Source organism: Candida jiufengensis (assembly GCF_024610255.1).
Source record: "Candida jiufengensis strain CBS 10846 chromosome Unknown scaffold6, whole genome shotgun sequence".
In the NCBI taxonomy this organism is placed as follows: domain Eukaryota; kingdom Fungi; phylum Ascomycota; class Pichiomycetes; order Serinales; family Debaryomycetaceae; genus Lodderomyces; species Lodderomyces jiufengensis.
In genome coordinates this window covers 691,538-713,862 of record NW_026261557.1, presented here as the reverse complement: position 1 = coordinate 713,862, position 22,325 = coordinate 691,538, and the positions used below count along the sequence as shown (strand labels likewise).

The following is a 22,325-nucleotide window of genomic DNA, read 5'->3' as shown; positions in this document are numbered from 1 at the left end:
AATTTTGAAATATAATTTTATAATAATGTTTCAAAAAGTAAAACAAACAAAAAAATAATAATCGATTACGTTTTAATTTTCAAATTACAATAATCTAAATTTGTAAACACACATTTACATTAAATGAAACCGTTTGTGACAGGTCACGAAGAATTAATTCATGATATCAAATATGACTTTTATGGTAAACATATTGCAACTGCATCATCAGATCAACATATTAAAGTTTTTGATTTGGATCCTACAACATCATCATGGGTTTTAAATGATCTGTGGAAAGCTCATGATTCACTGATAATGAGATTATCTTGGGCTCATCCTGAATTTTCAAGTTCGAAACTATTGGCGTCTTGTTCATTTGATAGAACGGTGAAAATATGGCAAGAACAATTGGACGAATTACACGGTTCTGGTAGAAGATGGATACGGTTAGCTACTCTAGCTATTGAATCTCATGGTCCAATATATGATGTACAGTTTGCACCAAAACATTTAGGTTTAAAGCTAGGATGTGTTGGAAGTGATGGAATTTTCAGAATTTATGAATCTTTAGAACCAAATGATTTAACAAGTTGGGGTTTAACTACGGAGATTCCAATCTTAAGCCTGCAATTACCGGCCAAGAGTTTACAAAGTAGTTTTGCAGTCGAATGGTGTCCTTCAAAATTCACCAAGACAGAAAAATTTATAGTTGTTGCATTAGATCAAGGATTTATTTATAGAAATGTACCTAAACAAATAGATTCATCAGAAGAAAATGGTTGTGAAAAATATATTAAAATATGTAATCTACCTGAACATAATGGATTAATAAGGTCAGTAAGTTGGGCACCTTCAATGGGTAGAAGTTATCATTTAATAGCAACTGGATGTAAAGATGGATATGTTAGGATTTTCAAAGCAACAGAAAGCCCTGGTGGTGATTTTAAAATTGAGGTTTTAGCTAAAATGAACGATCATAAATCTGAAGTATGGAGAGTGAATTGGAATATGACAGGTACTATTTTATCTTCAGCTGGTGATGATGGTAAGTTAAGACTTTGGAAATGTAATTATTTAAGTGAGTGGAAATGCATGAGTGTAATAAATACTAGTAATAGATCTGATAATCGTGGTATAGAAAATGAACCAAAATCTAGGTAACTTTTTGTTTTTTATCCAATTGATTCCACATTTCATCATCTTCTTGTTCCTGTTCATCTCTTTTCCTTTTTTGTTCAACTTCAGCTTCGTCTTCATCATCTAATATGATTAAGGAACTTACTTCAACTCCAACGTATACTTTAGCTATTAATTCACGAGATTCAACATCAAACACTCGAAGATAACGATCTAAACCTGCAAATGCAATTATATCTTCCAATATTTGAACGGCATTTGTTGCACCAGTATTACCGCCAGTATATCTACCCAATGATTTTGGAACAGGTTTAATGATATCTCCAGCCGTTGCGGAATTTGTTTTAAAAGCTTTCTCATCTATTATGTCCAACGTATATTTTGATATTAAATTATGAGTATCGGTTATGATTATCTCTGATTGTTCTTCGTTTGCGAAGGTCAATGTCAAGATTGGAGTCTGACATATTGGGTAATCCTTCAATGGTTTTCTTCCATGTGTCGAGTCATATATCCTTACTTGGCCATATCTAGTAGATGTGATTAATTTGAATTTCTCATTAGACCCATTGTTGAAAAATAGTATATTAGTTATCCATATCGGTACTCTTAAATCTAAATGATCATTTTTGACATTTTTGGCTTGATATAATATTTTAGGTTTAAACGCTTCCTTGTAATCTTGTTGAAATATTTTACTATTAGTTTTATAATCATATAATTCCACTACCTTTAAATCATTTTCCTTACCTCCAAATGCAAATATATTTTCAAATTCAGGATTTATGGTGAAAGCATCAATAGGTTTTGTATCTGGCAAAATGATTTCTAGTGGTTCAAAGTTAAAATCAGTAGCATGAATTAAAAACAATCTTCCTGATGAATAAGGCACTAGTATACTATCTAATTTTTCAATTTTGATTAGATCAACGGGTTTGTCATTTTTTTCAACTGGTATCTTAAAATCATGTAAATGCTTGTATGGATCTTCAACAGGTTCATCTTTATTCTCACTTGGCTCTATTTCTTCAAAATCATATATTGAAATTATCCCTCCTAGTCTTGAAGCTATTAGGTACTCATAATTATAATTCAACAAGTGTATTATTCTTGAACTATATTTTAATTTTGGTTCAATTAAACAATTTTGAATTGATTTTGGTTGTTGAGAATCTTGTTTTGAAGTATCTGTACCTCTATCACATATTACAATTTTAGCTGAGGCAGAATCATCCGATGATACTAAGAATTTCATAGTAAACTTGGTATATTTCAAGATGATATACGATTGTTAGAGATGTGATGTTTCAAAAAAATCATAGCGCACAAATATCGCTACCTGAAATTTTTGCAACTTTTTATGTAACAACTCAATTAAGTCTGTAAATATTGAGTCTGGCGGTCAAAACATCATTCTCGAGGATTTGCTAAAATGTCATGACATGGCCGCTTTGGGCGGTTAACAGGCATGCTGGTATTTATTAGATCCAATACTTTGCAGTTCAAAAATCAAATTATTTTGACTGAGATTGTTGCAGAAATATGCAATTAATAAAACACCCGAAACTGGGCAAAACAAGACAAGCCAAAAGCTAAAATGGACAAGTGAAATTCTTCTTGAAGATGGTAAAAACAATATCACCAGCCAATTCATGGAAACACTTAATTAGGATTAGTATTTCTCGCAGTCAAGACTGATTGTGAAAAATTTGAAACCCCAAAATTTTTGAAATTGAGGCAGAAAAAGACATTACAAATTAAGCCTACGCAATACTATACTTATATGTTGGTCCCTTGGCCCAGTTGGTTAAGGCGTGGTGCTAATAACGCCAAGATCAGCAGTTCGATCCTGCTAGGGACCATTTATTGTGACTTGATATTTTTTAATTTTTCTTTAATTATCCTACATCTCCTGGATTGATTATACAATGTTATAATATCAGTCGATTTATTTTTCCACAACATCATTTGAAATCATCAAAGACTTCTCTTTCATTTCTTTTGTATAAAATTTTACCTTTGTACCTCCATATTTCGGTTAAAAAGTTAATTATTCTATCTTTTATTTCTCCACAAAATTCAATACTTTTAGTACTAGATATAGATCAATGATAAGAAGGTGACATATATACGCGTACAAACTCATAACATAATATGGAGTGGACAGAAACTAATCAAACTATTCTAGAGAAGTTTATGGAGGAATATATAAAGAATTTATCTGAACTATCGTCTTTTTATTTAAATCTAGATTATAATAAATTAGCTTCAATCATTAATTACAATGACATAGAAATCATAAAGTTGAGAATTGACGAAATTTTTGATGATCATTACTTGATTCAAGATGATCTAAATTATTCAAAACTACTAAAATCAAAAGAAGAATTCAATAATAGCGAAATCTTGAGAATTATTCAATCAATTGATTTACAACCATTTAAAGAAAATAGTCCATTACAACAGCAACAACCTCAAAATTCATCCGATGAAGTATTTGAATCAACAATTATAGAGCAATTGCCTAGAGCAGAGATGCCAAAACTTACTAAAAAGCAAAGAAGACAATCATTGGATTTAATGCATTCAAGACCATCATTGGGTATTCGTAAAGATACTCAATTAACAACAGCTCCAGCTATTAGTACAACCAACGTAAACGTCACAGCAAGTTCAAAAGCGATACTTAAAATACCCTCGAAAAAGTTTATTGACTCAAAAGATGTTCAATCAATACGGCAAGCTGCAGTACCGAACATGAAACAGAGACGTACTTCATTAGTAGGAGCTCAATTACCAAATTATATTCGCAAACAACTTATAGGAAATCGTCAAATCCAAAAGATAACTCCGAAATCATCAGTAAGACGTATGAATTTACAAAATGATCAACTCAACATGAACAACAATACCAATGCAAATAATATACAACAAAATCACTATCTGCCTTCAAATTCAACCATAACTAGAAAACAACAAACAAGACTACAGAATTTACTAAGTAACTCACAATCATTATATGCTCATTCAAACTCAAATGATGTAGAATCTACAACAAACACATCTGATTTAGAAAATCGACTAAGATATGATACAGATGATGACGATAAAGAATACATTTCACCGGATCTGTTAGCCAAATTTTATGGTTTACAATATGAAGGTGATGGAGGGGATTACGAGGAGGAAGATGACGAAGATGAGGATGAAGATGACGAGGAAGAAAACGAGTTTGTGAATTTAGAAGAAAATAGTAATCAATTAATTAACGGAAATGATGAAAATGATTATCTATTTAAAATATAATAAATAATAACAATAAATGAATTGGAATTGATACACCAAATAAAAAATCTATGCTAGCAGTAAAAACAAAAGCCTCTATTCGTTTCTATTCTCTTTTTTCTTTATAAATGAAATGGTATATTCATACATTAGTAATGAGATTGCACTTGTTGGAGCTGTTTTCAAAATACTAACACCATAACCTTTATACAAACCAAATATACCTTCTCTCTTTAATATGTTAAAGAACAAATGTAAAGAGCTTGGACATTTAGTTCCATGGACCACTGAATACATTTGACATCTTTTTCGCAAAGTATCTAGTGGAAACGTTATACCTTTTGAAGTAGCACCAGCGATAAATCCACAAATACCTTCAATAAACGGTACATGTTTATAATCTGAAGAAAATTCTCTTGCCAATTCGTAAGACCAAAACATTAAACCGGTATTCAAAGCCACTGAAAACATAGCTGGCCGTATTCCTACAAACATACCTTTTAAACCCTCAGACCTTAAAATACCTCTAAACACTTTTGTCATAGATAATAGGTTCTTTTTTTTATTAGCAACCAATCTAGTTCTTAACAAATCAAAAGGATATGTTATTATAGTACTTGCAAAACCGGCACCTAAACCAACTATTAAAGAATGTGAAGCTGATGATAATTTCAAATTATAATCTTTTTCAAACTTTGATAATGACTTACTGAAAATTGAATACGAGGTAAATTGAACCCCTCCATATAAGATATATAAAATTTCAGCAGGTACATTTCCCTTCCATAATGCAATTATACCCTCCTCTTTTAATAGATTTTTGATTATAGTAGGTACAGTTTCTCTATGTTTAAAAGTGTGTTGTTGTAATTGCAATCTAATCTTTATCGTATCTAATGGTGCAGTAATTGCTCTTGAAGTTCCTCCCGCAATTGAGCCAGCTATTAAAGCTTCATATGGTGTGACATCTGAACCCCTTTTTAAATGATCTTCTCTTTGGGGTTTTGATTTATCCATTCATTCAAAGTAATTTAAATAGCTATGATGTATGAATTATTCGTAAAAAAATTTCGGAGATTTAAATTTTTTTTTTTTTTTCTCAATTAAAATAATTGAGGGGAAGATCAAAAAAAAATAAGAAGTAATTATTGACATTTAAAAATTAGCCACAAACAAGATTATGTATAATTTCTACATTGAATACAAGCATTGCAATCATTGCAATTAATCAATAGAAGGGTGTTCTATACGTTTGATTACATTATTTACAAATTTTTGAAAACAAAAATGATCTACTGATGCCTATTTCAAGCGGTAGTATGAGTCTTATTATAGTCTGATGATGAATTACAGATACAAAATGAATCCCAATCTGCAGAAATACTGGGAGTATTTAATCTAGAAGTGAGATAAATCAAAGAACAGAAACGCTGTCATGCTACTACATATTGGAAGGTATTGATTACCCAAGTTACAAAATCTACACAAAGCTTAAAAATAAAAAGAAAAAACGCGTCCTGAAAAATTATTTTTATTTAATCTTATCATTATAAACTTCTTATCATTAAACATTAGCATCAACTTGATCAATCAATAATTCAATTGCTATCAATTAACTAAAGATACACTTTAATTGAATGGTCTTTGAACATCATAAGAGAATCTCGAAGCTCGCATTTAATCAGCTAATATCAAATATTAAGCTAATTGATAGTTTATTAAACTTACATTTTATGAATCATAATAAAAATCCATTACTAAGTACAATACTAGAAAAAGCATCATCAGCCTCTAATACAAAAAAAATGACAGTAGCCGACATAGAACAAATAATTGGGATACTACCTATTTACAAGTTTTATAAAAATACTAATGGAGAGATTTCTATAAATTTTGCAAATATAGCTCCAAATAATGACACCAAAGTCAGAATTGAGATGTTCACTCAAGAAATGAATAAATGGATACTAGCTAATCAAAATGTATTAGACTTACCAAGTACTGAATTAAATGAAGTAATAATACGGAACAATAGTACTCAACACTCACCAAATAAAATAACAAAACCAAGATCGAATTCATCATCACCTACAAAAAATAAATTCAAAGATTTAAAAAACGATAAATCAAAATTTATATATAAGGAGAAAACTGAAAAATTTGAAAGCAACAAGGGACTTTCATTACTAGAAAGAATCAAACAAAAAGAGAAATTGAAAAACGAGGAAAACGAGCAATTAACAAAACAGAAAAAATACGAAAATTATCTTATTGGTAAGATCAAGATCATATACGATATAATATATCAAGTCTATAAGATACATACTTTAGATAAAGAAATCAATTTATTATCGATATCAACTACTCAATTAATCTCGACTATAAAGAATTCCTTACATTTGCCAATGAGCGATCATGAGATTTCAGATATTTTGAATTTACTTGAAAAAAATTTACTTGGAAAGTTTAACATGTTGGAAAGAAATGAGGTCAAGATAATAAAAATTCAAAATCTAAATCGTGAAAATGATTTGAATGTTTTTGAGAAATTAGCATCTCAAGAAAATTCAAATTTAAAAAGTACTCAATAACAATCAATACATATAATTTATTTATTAATCGTTAACTATAAATATAATTATTTTTTACAAATTCTATAAAAATCATCTCTATTATATATAAAAAATAATGAACCTATATCATCATTAATAACATTAAAATAAATAATAATTATTCTAATTCTTCTTCTCTTAATGCAATATCAGCAGCATGAGAATTCATAAAATAATATTTCAAAACATTTTCAATAATCCAAGTAGCTCCTAAATCAACAATTATAGATCCAGTTAATTTAATTTTAAAATCATTTGACATAGGTACAAATTGCATAGCTTCATTAATTTCTGGAATAAATTCAGTTGATCCTGCAAAAGTTAAAGCAGCAACTCCTAATAATCCATAATACATTCCTTTATTATCACTTATTTTTTCTCTAAATGGTAATCCAATATAATTTACTGCAAATGTTGAAACTTGTTGTGCTAATTGTAATAAAAACATACCAGTATTTAATAATGATGGGGTAAATGTTTTTTCTAAATCAATTGATGGTTCTTTTGGTTCTAATAAATAAACTTCTCGAGTTATATAAATTAAAGTAATAATGTGAATGAAAAATTGACCTAAAATTGATCCCATAATATAAATATTAAATATACCTTCTTGGGGTCTTTCCTTGGATAATTTTTCCAATGGTTTACCTCTGGATATAGATAAGAAGCATACAGATAATAAAATACCTGAAATTGTAGCTTGCCCATCACCAAATTTCATACCTGCTAAATATAATACTGATAATGAGTACGAGGAAATTAAACAATTTAATGCTAATATTTTATACATTTGAATAGTTGAAACTAATGCACAACGACCTTGACGAATAATATGAGTAACAGTACTAACATTTGCTAATTTTGAAGTGAAAGGTGCGGCAACTGATGCATCACCTAATTTCAAAGTTGGAACTTCATCTTCTGCTTCTGCATCATTTAATGCTCCTAATATTGTATCAGCAAATTTACCACCATCAGCTGGAACTGGATTACCTGGTTTTATGACTTTAATCGGTTCTCTCATTGCTGCTGCAACTGCTAATTTCATATCTTCAGTAATAGTTACACCTTTCTTCTCCATTGCTTCTAAATATTTTGGATTATTTTGTCCTGGTGGATATAAATGTGCAATAATTTGTGGAACTGGTGGTGCTGGTTTACCCCAATTTGCAAATAATTGAACTTGTTTATCATAAACTTTTTTAGTTGCTTCAATTTTTCTATTTTCGAGCATTTTCTTCATACCTTCTTCTGTACCATTTAATAATGCTACTCCAATATTTGCTTGTTTCAAAGCTCCAACATCATTTGTACCATCACCACACATTAAAGTGTTGTATCCAGCATCTTTTAATGAGGTTAAAATAAATTCTTTTTGATTTGGTGATACTCTTGCATAAATCCAAGTCTTTTTCAATAAGTCAATTAATTGAGGATTTTCACTTAATAAATTAAGTGCATAACCGGTTAAACAAATATCATATTTAGCTAATTCAATAAAATCAATTTTGTCGGTTGAATTACATGGTAAAACAACGGTTTCTTGAACATTTCTCCATACTAAATCAGCGGTGGCTTCTGTATTATGATGTTCTTCCGGAGCATCTAATATTAATACATCCTTGGTGGTGATAGCAACTTCTTTAGCAACATGACAAGCAGTTAATGCATTATCACCAGTAATCATAATTGAACGATGTGATGATTCATTCAACATTTTTATAGTTTCAATAGCATCATCTTTTAATGGACAATGGAAAACAATAAATCCAGCAAAATGTAAACCTGATTCAACTTGTTCTCTTGTAATTTTGTTGACATTAACATTTTGATCTAAATATTTATAAGCTAATGCTAAAACACGTGAGCCTGCTCTTGTAAAAGATTTGTAAATGTCTTCATAGTTTTCCGGAGCATCAACAATTAATTGACGAATAGTTTCTGGCGCACCTTTAGCAGCAACAAAATTTTTATTTGGAATTGTATTAATTGATGAAATTGTAGCTGATCTTTTTAAAGCACTTGAAAATTGGAAACGACGTAAAATTTTTATTTTTTCAGTTTTACCTGATTTTTTATCATTTTCTCTTGTAACAATATCATTTGCACCAACATTCCAAAGAGCAGCACTTAAAGTAGCTTGTTCCATTGGATCACCAACTACATCACCATCATCTAATTTAACTAATGCATGAGCGGATCCCAAGACATACGATGTGGTATCTGGAGCTTCCTCAGCTTTATATAAGTGATGAATGTCATCATTCTTAAAACCAGCTAAACCTTCAAATACTAAATCTTCAGCAGTTAAAGTACCAGTTTTATCGAAACAACAAACATCAATTCTACCAGCTAATGGAATTCTGAAAGGTTCAGTACAATAAACATAAAATTTTTGTAATTTGGATAATGATGAATTTACAGCCATTGTTAATTCCATTGGTAATTCTGGTGGAACAACTGAAGTTATAACGATAATACAATCCAAAATCAATTTTGATTGAATTCTACCCATTCTTGTACCTTCAACCCAAACATACCATGATGCAGCAATAGCAAAAATTAATAAAAATAAAATAAACATAAATGCCTCCTTATTACCAACTGAAACTCTTTCACTTGAAAAAATCATCATACGAACTAAAGAACCTTGAGAAGTTTCAAATCCGGTTTTTATAACTACAGCAAATGCACCACCATCTGGAGCAACAGGAACTATTGGATTTTCTGGTTTAGTAACTTGCAATGCCAGTGTACCACCATGTAAAATTGAGTTTTTATCAAATCCTTCAGGTTGTAAATTATCATCAGCTGGTCTTAATTTAATAGATTCTTTTAATAATGGAGTAGATTCACCAGATAACATAGCTTCATTTACAATTGCAGATCCATCAGTTAATAATAAATCACATGGTAAAGCACTATCATCACTTGTTCTTGTGATTGATACTAAATCTCCAGGTAATAAATCAATAGTTGAAATTTTTTCCCATTCACTGTCTCTGTAAACATAAATTTCATAAGGTTTAATACCCATACTTTGAAATTCAGACATTGTTGTTCTTCTTTGGAAAACAGTTGTCATTTCAAATGAAACTAACATAAACAAGGAAAATAATGAATAATACCATTGCTCATCCATACACCATAATGCAACACAAAAGATTTGAAAAACAAAAAATGGAGCAACTGCATGTTCTTTAAATAATTCTAAAAAAGTTGGAATTGGAATATCAAATTTATTTTTACCATAATTTCTAATTTTTTTTTCTAAATCTCCACTTAATCCTTTAGTTTGTTGATAAACTTTTAATTCTGGTAATTTATCAAATAAAAATTCAGGTGGTGCAAATTTTTGAAATTCAGAGTGAAATAAATATTTTCTTTTTTGATACAAGAAACTAATTTGTTTTTCACCATCGTGGAAAGTTTCTCTTAAAACTGGTGAGATTTCTCCAATTCCTGAATTTGGTGCAGGAGTTATTTTTATATATTGAGCATCTGAAATCTTATCAACTTTTTGATAATTAAAACTTGCATTAATATCTTGATTCCAATGAGGCATCAACCAAAATAATAGATTTAATGAAACAATAGCTATAGTATATACAAATGTCCATTCTTTACCAACAAAATATGTATCATAATGATTGAAGTATAATTGTAAAAAAATTGGATATATTATAGTAAATGGCCATACATATGGTCTTAGAAAGAATGGTTTGGAAACCAATAATTCAGCTTCTTTAATACTCAGACTTAAAACTATGTCAGACATTTTTAATGTTTTATCAAAAGGGTATCAAGTGAAACAAATTGTCTTAACTGAATCAGTTTTGATGATCTATCAGTGAAATTTAAAGTTGAATGAGTTAGAATTTGATTAAATTTTGTATCTGAAAAATTATTAAACTTTTGTTTTAAATCAATAAAAAAATTCTTTTTGCCATTTTCCAATGTTTTTTGAATTTAACACGATTTATATTCTTTTGGAATAGATAAGACAATTTTTATGTATCAAAGCATTTTACTAAACTGACCAGCTTTTGATTCTGTTTGATATAAAGCTAATAAGATAGCGAAACTTTTGTAGTCAAAATATGCTTCCCAATGTTTGTACAGCATTCAGATTTTTTGTAAGGGTTTTTGAGCACACTTTATCCGATTTATCAGAAATCGATCGCGTAAGATATGGTTGCAAAAAATTCTTGGTCTGATAAAATCTTTGGAAACTAGTTCTGATATTTTTATTAATTATAAACTGGCTCGCCTTGAAACCCTTATTTTCGAAACTGTCTTTAGCTGATACTTGGTACCGTTGAAAACTAAGATAATTTTATCATCTTTGATCCATGCATTTATACGATAAGGAATCACCTTCTGAAGATAATAGTAACCGCGATAAATAATAAACTGTAATTAAAATGGCAATTTTTGATCCCTTTTCTGAAGCGACTTCTTAGACTTTTAGAGAACATAACCTATAAAGTATGAATTGATTTCCAAAAATTTAAGTGACATGATAGTTAAGAATAAAAGTTTTGCAACCAAACTTTTTTGGTTGTCAAACTCCGAGATTATAAATTATTCGAGTATTTGATAGATATTTTTGAGTATAGAGTTGTACATTCTTAAAGCAAACTGCTAGGTAAATCTATCACGGAAATTAGATCTACCTTAGGGTTAGTCTGTGTAGCATTAATATACATAGCTCAATTTTGATATGATGAAGCTGAATCTCAATAATATGATGAATGTTCAGAATATTGTTGTCAGAAGAAAATTTACACGACACTAGCTTTTTCCTGACACTAGACGAAAAATTAAAAAGTCGTGTCAACCATTACATATAGATGGCTGGTCCAAATTTGGATTAAATAGTTTCGAAATCGATTACTTTGAGCTACCAAACGAGATTAAACAAAAATCAGTTATTTACCAAGCAAGATAGATCTTTGACAATAAGAATTATTTAACCGGTAGATGAGACACATGCTGTAGGCCAGATTCCACTGAATAATAGCCCATTTTTTTGAAAAACAAATTTATTTTTCAGAAACCCAATTGAATAAAGAGTTATTCAAAAATGAAGCAAAGCAAGGCAGTAGCAATATAAAACAAAATAAACTTATAAAATAAATTGAAACAATTATTTAAGCATTTTCTCGAGGCTTTGTCTAATAGAATTTCTTCTTTCGAAAATAATACGAAATTAAAATAAAATACATCAATCATTTTATTTTTCCGTTATTTTTTTATGTATTCATTTCAAGGATAAATCATAGCAATCATCTGATATCGAAGAATTTTGATTAAAATTGTATAATAGAACTCCAACCAACAAAGTATCTACATTTTGAGAACTTCGATATGTAAAGAACAACCACATTAAATTTATAACCAGCTTTATCAAATTTAAGAGTTTCAAACTTTAAACAATACTTTAATTGTAAGAAAACGAATAAAAAAAGATTACCGCCTGAATTTTTGTAACATGAAAATTTAATAATTTTGAAAGAAATAAATAGAACAAAATCAATTTAATAAGAATTATAGTAATTTTCTTATTCTTTCCTTAAACATATCATTAAGCAATTAACAATGATCAAGTAAAATTATAATAAATTTGATCTAAATCAATATCATTATATAATATCTTATATATAATTTAAATTTGGTACAAGAATTCAATTGAATTTGAAACTATTCTATTCAATTGAGCCATACGTTAAATGTATAATCAATTAATTTAATTTAATAATTTTAATTTTAATCTATTATATAATTAACTTTATTCTATTTTATTTAATTAACCCCTTTTTAATATATATTAAAATTAAATTGCAAGATAATAGTTTGAAAAATTTAATTTAACTTAATTAAGAATATTAATAAACAAACCAAATATATTTATATTGAAATTAAGATAGTAATAATAAAAGACTAAAATTGGTTTGAATATTGTCATAAAAGTACAATATATTTAGTATTTGTTACATAATAGTAAATTCTATTTCTATTAAGTAAATAATTAATTAAATTTATTATTTTAAACTGAAATTTTAAAAAAATTGTGTATTAAAATATTTGAACTTAATTTATAATTTTTAACTTTTTTCTATCAATCATTCATATTTTCAACAACTTTTTTTCTTTAATTAATTAAATTTATAAATTTGTTTCAATTACAATATATCTTATTTAATTTATCGAAGATTATTCAATCAATTGACTTATAATTTTGAAATAACAACAGTCACATCAATATTAAATAATAAATTAATTCAACAAAAATGCATAGAACTTATTCTTTAAGATCTTCAAGAGCTCCAACTGCTTCTCAATTACAAGCACCTCCTCCGCCACCATCATCAACTAAATCTAAATTTTTTGGTAAAGGTTCAATTAGTCATTCATTTAGAAAAAGTGCTGCTGGTGCTTTAGGACCAGAATTAGCAAGAAAATTAGCTATATTAATTAAAATGGAAAAAAATTTAATGAGATCAGTTGAAATTACTTCGAGAGAAAGAAAAGATGTAGCAAAACAATTATCTTTATGGGGTGAAGGTAATGATGATGATATTAGTGATATTACTGATAAATTGGGTGTTTTAATTTTTGAAGTTGGTGAATTAGAAGATCAATTTATTGATAGATATGATCAATATAGAATTACTTTAAAATCTATTAGAGATATTGAAGGTAGTGTTGAACCATCAAGACAAAGAAAACAAAAAATTACTGATTCAATTGCTTATTTAAAATATAAAGATCCTCAATCACCAAAAATTAATGTTTTAGAACAAGAATTAGTTAGAGCAGAAGCTGAATCATTAGTTGCTGAAGCTCAATTATCAAATATTACAAGAGAAAAATTAAAAACTGCTTTTAATTATCAATTTGATTCAATTAGAGAACATGCTGAAAAAATTGCTTTAATTGCTGGTTACGGTAAAGCTTTATTAGAATTATTAGATGAAAGTCCAGTTACTCCAGGTGAAACAAGACCAGCTTATGATGGTTATGAAGCTTCAAAACAAATTATTATTGATGCTGAAAATGCTTTAGGTTCTTGGACTTTTGATTCAGCAGTTGTTAGACCAACTTTATCATTAGCTGCTCATGATGAAGAAGCTTATGATGATGATGAATTAGCTAATGAAGCTGAAAATTTAAGAATTGCTGAAAAAGATTTTGATAATGCTGAAGCTGATATTGTTGATCATGCTTAATTTAAAAGAGTTTAAAATCGAGTCTATCACATTACTAAACATATTTTCTTAATGGTTTATATTATTTTGCAATATTTCAATTCTTCGAAATAATAATTTTATCACATTTTCAAAGAATTTTAAAAATAAAAGTATAATAATTTTAATTTTAAATCTTACAATGTCAATTGTAGTTTAATCTTGTGGATCTAATTTCTTGCCCCCTTGAATTTGATAGCCCCAGAATTTCTCGAAGTGCGCAACAAGCAGCATTTACAAAACAGAGTAATATTAAAAGCCCCACCACTAACAAAACTCAATTAACAATTAAACCCATGTGACATTAATTCCTCGAGAGCTCAATTCAAGTTTATAACGAGATGATGATACGGCTGAAAATTAAACTATTTTTATCAAAATTTGGTTGCTCTTTTGGTAGCAATAAAGAAGTATGATTGCTATTTTTTTTTTCTTTTCTTTTATGAGATTTACGAGATTAATTATTTTTAAAAATCATGTCAAATATTCGGATAAATATTTAATAAAATTAACTTTAAGCAGCATTGAATTTATGTATATGGTTTGATATCTATAACCTGGCCCAAGCCATATTAATTCAATTAAACAAAATTGTAGTGATCTCAATTAGGCACAGACAAGTTTTTGATCTTTAAACATTTCCTAGATATTTTGGTCAGTAAGTCCCAGAGATAGATCTGAGAGATAAATGAGCCTTGCGTACAATCAACGAAATAAATTTAAATTAATTACCAACTAATACCATTAAGTCTGAGCTGAACCCATCAGTTTAGCTATAAAAGAACTAATGAATCTTTAAAACGTTTCCATATACTCCGATATTTAAATATGACGTTTGAAACTATTATTTAATCTATGTATCTAAAATTCAAAGAAAACCTTCTATATTACACAAAAGACACGCATTATTTGGATTAGTTTGTTTAAAGATAATGATCAGTTGATGATAAATATGAAATTGAATTGATCAATTGAATCATAACATCATCAATGGATTTTCCTTGATTCCCGAGAAACCAGTTAAACGTTGGATTGGGTCTAAAAAAGAATTTATGAATAGGAAAAATATAAATTTCTAAGTTCGAAAGTAAACTTATAGAATTTTTCTTAAATTTACAAATAATTATTTAATAAAAGTAAGATTAGGTTACATTGAAATTAAAAGTTCGATCATTAGCAGTTGCTTAAGTTTATAACTACTCTTATAATAATATGCTCCATTTATTATAAACGGGAGAATTGGGTGTGTCATTCAATTAAACTCCTTATATAATAATTTTAGACATTAAATATTATTTTCGATGATAAAAATGAACTGGTGATTGATTTTTGAACAACAAACAAGATATCTATTTGATAAACCAATATAGATAAAAGATTGCTATCTTGTAGAATCTGAATTATTATATAGAATTTCATTTCATTTAACAAAATACGCGATAAGTAAAACTTATACTTTTCTATTCATTAGTATTGCTTTTTTAACACTTGAATTAAACTTGTACTAGGCTCGTAATTCTCGTACTAAATTCAAAATGCTTGGGTCGAAGTGAGGCGGTAAAAGGAAAATAAACAATTCAAAACAAAACAAAAAAAACAAACAAAAATAATAAAATTTATTAAAAATGATTTCAGCAAAAAATTGTTTAAACAATAATAAACAAAACAAAAAATATAAAATAATAAACTATTTTTTTTTTTTACAACCAATTTAATTCAAACTAAATACTTTAATAACTTAATCATCTTTGTTGTTTCATTTATATGATCAACTAATCACGAACACAATTAATCCACCACATTCGCTTTAATACTGTCATTAATCAATAAAAACCTAATACTTGTTTGATCTAATTTTTAATCAAAAATATCGGATATAAATTAAGAGAAAAAAGTCAAATAGATCAAGGAAATATTATAAAATTAAATTATCCAATAAGTCATATTCAAATTAGCTTGAGAAGGAATGGCAAGTGAATTTCTTCGCTCTTCACCAGCAAGAGATGATACAGAAGAAATTAAATATAATAAAATCTCTTCAATAACTCAAACACCAGCCTCAATAAAAATAAGCAAGTTCATAAAACAAGAACAACTTCAATCACAACAAAATAACAATAGTCTACAATTACCATCTGTACCACCGTCAACTTCCAAATTCATAAATCATAATACAAATCTAGCAGGCTGGACTCCGTTAATATCGAAAACTTATTCAAATGAGCAAATACTATCATTTAACTCAACTCCAAATAAATTGTTTTTATCATCATCATTACAACCAAATCAATTACATTCAAATTTACAACAACCCTCATCTGCATATCATAATAATATACTAGGTCAGCAACAAACAACTCAACAACACCAATCAAACGACTTTGAATATCAAGGATTTGGTTTAACACCATTTATAAATCACAATTTTAATTTTATGGGAAACACATCAATAAGTCAAATTAATAATATAACACCATACAATGAAAAATTATTTCAGCAAAATTGTGAATTTTTTATAGATTCTCCAATAAGATCAAATAAGAATATTGAACAGAATTTTACAATAACTCCCTCCAAATTTACACTAAATAGTATAGCAAGTTCTAAGAAAATTTTACAAGATCCTTTAACTAGTGCAACGAAAAGAAGTATAAATTTGGTGGATACACCACCAAGACAGCCTCATAAATTAAGTATCATTACTAAAGCAAATAGTGATGAAGAAGATAATCAAAAAAAGGTGAAGGATGAGGAACCAGAAGAAGCACAAAATACCAATATAATCATAAAGAAGGAAAAAGATGCGAAAAGCAAAAGTCCATTTGAAGTTCATAACGACAATGAAAATGATAAAGAAAAAGAAACAGAAGATGAATTAGATGAAGAAGAAGAAGAAGGAAAAGAAGAAGAAAAGACCAATATTAAAGTCAAGATCGAAAAGAATGATAATAAAAATATACTACTACAAACTCCATGCAAGAAACCATTAAAAGATATCTCAAACAAACCAAAATTAGAATTCAATACTCCAGCAAATAAACAAATTACCATGAGTTCACCATCTACTATTATTTTAACATCAACAAAGAAAAGTTCAAGGAAGAAAGAGTCAAATGATAAAGAGAATAATCCCCCACCAAGTCCAACACCCGCAAAAGTTTCATTACAACCTAAAATGGGAGTATTTTCGGAGAAAGGTTTAGCAAAACCTAAATCAAAACCAAAAAGTAAACCACCAAAAAAACATGTCTCAAATGTACCTGCACCAAAAACAACCATTCCAGCAAATTCTTCAGCTACAAAAACCGACACTTCATCATCTTCATCAACTCTTTTCAATCCAACTAAATTAAGAGCCGAAAATAGAGCTAAAATGCAAGCAGGTATGAATAAATTTCAAATTGTTTTAACTGATGTAAATACAATTGTCAATAAAAAGAAAACCAAAAAGGAAGAAAAGAGTAAACCATCACCTCAAATAATACAACCAACTATAATTCCTCTACAACCACCAGGACTACCTCAACAAAATCCCATACCGCAACTTCAACAACAACAACAAATTCCACATCCACCACCTTCATTGAACCATCAACTGTCATCTATTATGGATCATAATATGACCATGAATTCATCAAAAGAACATAGCAGTATAATATCGCATAGCAACAACAGCATCAACTCAAGTCATTTAAATTTAACAACCGATCATACATCATTTGAATTAGGCGGTATATCATCAACTCCCAATTCTAAATTACTATTAGATAGAATATTTGACAAGCAGTCTCCTCAACAATTAATTTATTTTCAGTCCAACATGCATCAACAACAACCACATCAACCACCACAACCACAACAGCAAGTACAATTTTTACAACCTCCGCAACATCAGCAACAACAACAAGGTGTAATGCTACCCCCACAACTGACGCAACCAAACAAAAACTTTATAAACCAGCAACCACAGCAACAACAAAATTTTCCCGTAATGTCAATGATGTCGACACCACAACATTCACACATATACAACCCAAATGACATAAATGTTCAACAACATCAAAATATGAACAATCAACAACAACAAATAAATATACCAAGTGCAAATGCATTTCAAGTCCCATCACCATGGAGTTATGCATTCGGTACACCGCAAGGATTTTCCATTTTTAATAATTCACAATTTACTAATCAATCAGCGAGTTTCATGAACAACACAAATAATAATAATTCTACTTCTTCTTCTTCGAATTTAACTGCTGCTGTTATGGCTGTCGCATCGAAGGAGAATAGTGGCAATAGTACTTTACAATAGACAACACTTAGATATTAAGCATACATCACATTTCATATTAGAGATCAAAGACTTTTTTCATTTGATTTTATAAACTACGTCGTTTTAATAAATAATTTTTTACATTAATTTGAAATGTGGAGTTTCTACATCTACAATCGTTAATTTACTTCTCAATAATGAATTGAATCTCTATGTACAACAACAATTTTATATATTTGGAGGTAATAATAAAGCACCAATAACTCCAGGTCTTTCAGTACTCAATAAATCAAAAATTTGTCCACCATTAAAAGAATCACTCACTTCTAGATTTATCCCCAATTCATTGAAAAATCTCTTATTTTCAACACTTAATAAACGTGATTCTTTTCCTAATCCCATCACGAGGATTTCTGGTTTGGGATGTATCTTATTAAAAATATTAAGTAATTGTTGATTGAAAGTAACTATATGACTATTCACTTCAAACCAATTTTTCAGTTCTTCTTTATTAGTAAGTTTAATTTCAAAAGTTTCAGACCCAATTAAAAGTAATCCAACAATATTTCCCTTTTGATCAGGCGAAGCAACAAACAATTGATTAGATAAATGAAATCCATTTGATTTAATACTTTCAATATAATTTGATGGTTTTTGCAGATACATTAATATATCATTTTGAGTTAATATATCTGCTGGATTTGTTGGTGCTGTTTGTTTTGCTGATCTTGGTCTTAAAAGAGTTTCTGGATCTTGAGGAAGTGAACCTTGAAGTGATTTTGCTTTTGAGAATAAATTTAAAGTTGTTGGTGTTGTATGTAGATCGGTTTTGAATTGTAAATTCTTTGAGCGTAGTATTATTGATCTTATTTGTGATGATCTGAACATAATTTCTGAGGTTTGAGTTTATTGTTGGCTATGGAGGACCGTAGTACTTATTTTATCTATTTGAAGATAATTTGGAAAATTAAATGAATTATTAAGGTGGTAGATTTTATATCAATTTTTTTAAGTAGGAGATTTAAATCGATCTAGATTTGATTTTATTTTTTTCTCCAAGTTTCAAAATTTAATTTTGGTTGCAAATTCAATCAGAAATTAGAAAAAAGTAAATTTGAATCATAAAAGAATTAGTGTGTGTATTTAAATAAATACAGAATATATATATCATTGTCTATATTATAGTCAAACTTTGCATTTTAATTTTTCGCCTTTCATTATTAATTTTTTCATTTATTGCATTCTTACATTTTTCGTAAACATCCAACCTCAAGATTTCTTTACCTTCAACTTCTTCAGATAATGTGCCAGATCCAGATTTATTATCATCATCATTCTTGTATTTGGCCAAGGAGTTGTTCAGTGTAGGTGGAGCTACTACTGGATTATATAACTCTTCTAATTTTAATTTCAGGATTGATGGTTTTGATTTTAGTAAATTTGTGGATTTCCTATGTGCTAATTTTGGTGGTGATTTTGTTGGAGAAGCCATCATAGATGAGGATAATGAGGTCGAAGATGCTGAATATGGGTATAAGGATGAAGTTGAGGGTTTAGATTTCGTTGGTGATGAGCTTGGTGATTGATTTGGTGATGATGGAGAATCTGATTTGACTGATAATTTTGATACTGAGTGCTCGAGACTGAATACCAAAGGATGTAGTTTTGTATATTCTTCATAAATTCTCATCAATTGTACATAAAAAGATAATGATTTTAAATAAGTCAAAATAATTTTTTGCTTTTCTTCGATTGTTAAGTCAAACTTTACATCCTTTTTGGTGTGTTTAAGAATTTTTGTTATAGATTCCAATGCTATGTTGTATCTTTTTAAAAATGAAATTGAATGCTCTACATACAAATCTGAACTTGATAGTATATTAGCAATTGATTCCATACTTTGATTTTTTAAAGGAAAATAAATAAACTTGTAATTTTTGATTCTTCTTTCTTTATAATCCACAAATGGTGGGTAATCATTATATAAATCCTCATTATCTTGTACATTTGTAGATTGATTTTTCACAGGACTTCCTGGTCTTGATAAATTTGTTGGTTTACCTGAAATAAAACATGTTGATCTAAATTTATTTTTTATATAATCCACTATGATTCTATATTCATCATTTAACAAAACTTCGTCTTGAAAATACTGCAAATTATAAGTTTTATCTAATTTTGCAAAGATTGGATCAGTTGAATTTATAAGTTTGGAATCAATATAACTTAAATTTCCATTTTTTACAATCGGTGAAATTTTATTTATCTTTAATCTTTTGAATAAATATAGTAGTGATTTGATTTGTAAATTTATTGAGTCTGTGGATTGATCAAATGTGGGGATTGAAGTCGAGTCGGTAGTTGAAGACGATGTTAAAACATCAAATATTCCCATCCTTTAGTTTTAAGTTGTTAAAGTTGTTTGTGTGTATTATTTAGTTTTTGAGCTACTCCATTGACCCTCTAGTAGTGATTATAAGACTCCAGTATAAGACCCCAGCGGTTGATAAATCAAGATGAATAGTTTTTAGATCTAACTATTTAAATTCTTATTGTTTACATTTTTACCATTTTAGATTAAATTATAGAACATTACACAAAAATTAAATCATTTGGTAATTCTGTATTGTCTTAATTTAATTACCGAATAATCACTTCAATTTTGGTTGCCAACTAATCTGTTTCATTAATTGATTTCATTACAAGACTAATTTCTATACAATGTCTACTCAATCAGGTATTACTGCATCCAAAGAATTGCTCAATGATTTCAATATTGACAAAAATGATAAAATAATTATAATTAAAATTTCAAAAGATTTAACACAATTAATACCTGATGAAAATTTCAACAGTACCAATTCAATAGATTCATTACATTCATACTTATCAAAAGAATTCCCACAACCAAGCTACATCATAATACCATACGAAAATATCAAAATTTTTGTATCGTTTATACCAGATTCAGCACCAATTAAACAAAAAATGTTATATGCATCAACAAAAAATACATTAATTACAGAACTAGGTTCAAATAATTTTCAGTATAAGTATTCATTTACGGAGTTAGATGAAGTTACTGAAACTTATATCAAGAAATGTATAAAAGATGACAACTCGATAAATTCAGGGAATTATAAAGATGCTCAAACTAATGATGAAGCTATATTATCTAAATTACAAAATCAACTGAATTATGGATATAAAAGAGAATTAGCAAGTATGTCTAATAAAGATACCACAAGCGATAATATTTTATTTAAATTTGATTCAAATTTAACTGACGAATTTGAAAATTCGTTAAAAGTAGATGAATTAATTATATTCAATATTGATTCTCAAAAAGAATTAATTCAATTATTGAAAAAATCTTCAAATGTCAAATCAACCACCATCATTTCAGAATTTTCAAGTTTATCAAACGGTCCAAAATACTCAATATATAATTACTCACCACAAAAATACTCATTCATATATACTTGTCCTCTGGGATCATCAGTTAAAGACAGAATGATATACGCAGCTTCCAAGAACAGTTTGATACACGAATTGAAAAAGAAATACTTTACTGACGCTAAAATTTTTAAAAATTTAGAAGTTGGAGATTTAGATGAATTGGAATTGACTGAATTAGAAGATCAAGAAGATGTAAAAGATGATGAATCAGTCAGTTCTACTTCAAGTTCAACTACTAATAATAATTCAAATAATGGATTAAGGTTTAGTAAACCTAAAGGTCCACGTCGTAGATAATTGTCTATACATGATAAATACAAAAGA

The 22,325-nt window shown here is 28.4% G+C and overlaps 11 protein-coding genes across 11 annotated transcripts; 6 read left to right on the top strand and 5 right to left on the bottom strand. All coding sequences in view use genetic code 12, as the record gives it.

Annotated features, from left to right (window-relative positions):
• Positions 1 to 123: 123 nt before the first annotated feature.
• SEH1 (Seh1p) lies at positions 124 to 1,120 on the top strand (the record flags this gene model as incomplete). Its single annotated transcript, XM_051761758.1, has 2 exons — positions 124 to 1,027; positions 1,101 to 1,120. 2 exons carry the CDS (start codon positions 124 to 126, stop codon positions 1,118 to 1,120), a joined length of 924 nt encoding a protein of 307 aa, XP_051621790.1.
• A 15-nt stretch (positions 1,121 to 1,135) lies between these two features.
• Positions 1,136 to 2,374, bottom strand: NSA1 (ribosome biosynthesis protein; the record flags this gene model as incomplete). The annotated part of the gene is made up of 1 exon (XM_051761757.1): positions 1,136 to 2,374. One exon carries the CDS (start codon positions 2,372 to 2,374, stop codon positions 1,136 to 1,138), a length of 1,239 nt encoding a protein of 412 aa, XP_051621789.1.
• Positions 2,375 to 3,273: 899 nt separating this feature from the next.
• KGF54_001392 (uncharacterized protein) lies at positions 3,274 to 4,425 on the top strand (the record flags this gene model as incomplete). The annotated part of the gene is made up of 1 exon (XM_051761756.1): positions 3,274 to 4,425. One exon carries the CDS (start codon positions 3,274 to 3,276, stop codon positions 4,423 to 4,425), a length of 1,152 nt encoding a protein of 383 aa, XP_051621788.1.
• A 75-nt stretch (positions 4,426 to 4,500) lies between these two features.
• On the bottom strand, positions 4,501 to 5,421 carry KGF54_001391 (thiamine transporter; the record flags this gene model as incomplete). The annotated part of the gene is made up of 1 exon (XM_051761755.1): positions 4,501 to 5,421. One exon carries the CDS (start codon positions 5,419 to 5,421, stop codon positions 4,501 to 4,503), a length of 921 nt encoding a protein of 306 aa, XP_051621787.1.
• Positions 5,422 to 6,209: 788 nt separating this feature from the next.
• Positions 6,210 to 6,995, top strand: KGF54_001390 (uncharacterized protein; the record flags this gene model as incomplete). The annotated part of the gene is made up of 1 exon (XM_051761754.1): positions 6,210 to 6,995. The coding sequence occupies one exon, from the start codon at positions 6,210 to 6,212 to the stop codon at positions 6,993 to 6,995; it is 786 nt and encodes a 261-aa protein (XP_051621786.1).
• A 139-nt stretch (positions 6,996 to 7,134) lies between these two features.
• Positions 7,135 to 10,794, bottom strand: SPF1 (ion-transporting P-type ATPase; the record flags this gene model as incomplete). The annotated part of the gene is made up of 1 exon (XM_051761752.1): positions 7,135 to 10,794. The coding sequence occupies one exon, from the start codon at positions 10,792 to 10,794 to the stop codon at positions 7,135 to 7,137; it is 3,660 nt and encodes a 1,219-aa protein (XP_051621785.1).
• Positions 10,795 to 13,309: 2,515 nt separating this feature from the next.
• On the top strand, positions 13,310 to 14,248 carry LSP1 (lipid-binding protein; the record flags this gene model as incomplete). The annotated part of the gene is made up of 1 exon (XM_051761751.1): positions 13,310 to 14,248. The coding sequence occupies one exon, from the start codon at positions 13,310 to 13,312 to the stop codon at positions 14,246 to 14,248; it is 939 nt and encodes a 312-aa protein (XP_051621784.1).
• A 1,984-nt stretch (positions 14,249 to 16,232) lies between these two features.
• KGF54_001387 (uncharacterized protein) lies at positions 16,233 to 18,581 on the top strand (the record flags this gene model as incomplete). Its single annotated transcript, XM_051761750.1, has 1 exon — positions 16,233 to 18,581. One exon carries the CDS (start codon positions 16,233 to 16,235, stop codon positions 18,579 to 18,581), a length of 2,349 nt encoding a protein of 782 aa, XP_051621783.1.
• A 189-nt stretch (positions 18,582 to 18,770) lies between these two features.
• On the bottom strand, positions 18,771 to 19,430 carry KGF54_001386 (uncharacterized protein; the record flags this gene model as incomplete). Its single annotated transcript, XM_051761749.1, has 1 exon — positions 18,771 to 19,430. The coding sequence occupies one exon, from the start codon at positions 19,428 to 19,430 to the stop codon at positions 18,771 to 18,773; it is 660 nt and encodes a 219-aa protein (XP_051621782.1).
• Positions 19,431 to 19,716: 286 nt separating this feature from the next.
• On the bottom strand, positions 19,717 to 20,937 carry KGF54_001385 (uncharacterized protein; the record flags this gene model as incomplete). Its single annotated transcript, XM_051761748.1, has 1 exon — positions 19,717 to 20,937. One exon carries the CDS (start codon positions 20,935 to 20,937, stop codon positions 19,717 to 19,719), a length of 1,221 nt encoding a protein of 406 aa, XP_051621781.1.
• Positions 20,938 to 21,263: 326 nt separating this feature from the next.
• KGF54_001384 (uncharacterized protein) lies at positions 21,264 to 22,298 on the top strand (the record flags this gene model as incomplete). Its single annotated transcript, XM_051761747.1, has 1 exon — positions 21,264 to 22,298. The coding sequence occupies one exon, from the start codon at positions 21,264 to 21,266 to the stop codon at positions 22,296 to 22,298; it is 1,035 nt and encodes a 344-aa protein (XP_051621780.1).
• Positions 22,299 to 22,325: the final 27 nt, after the last annotated feature.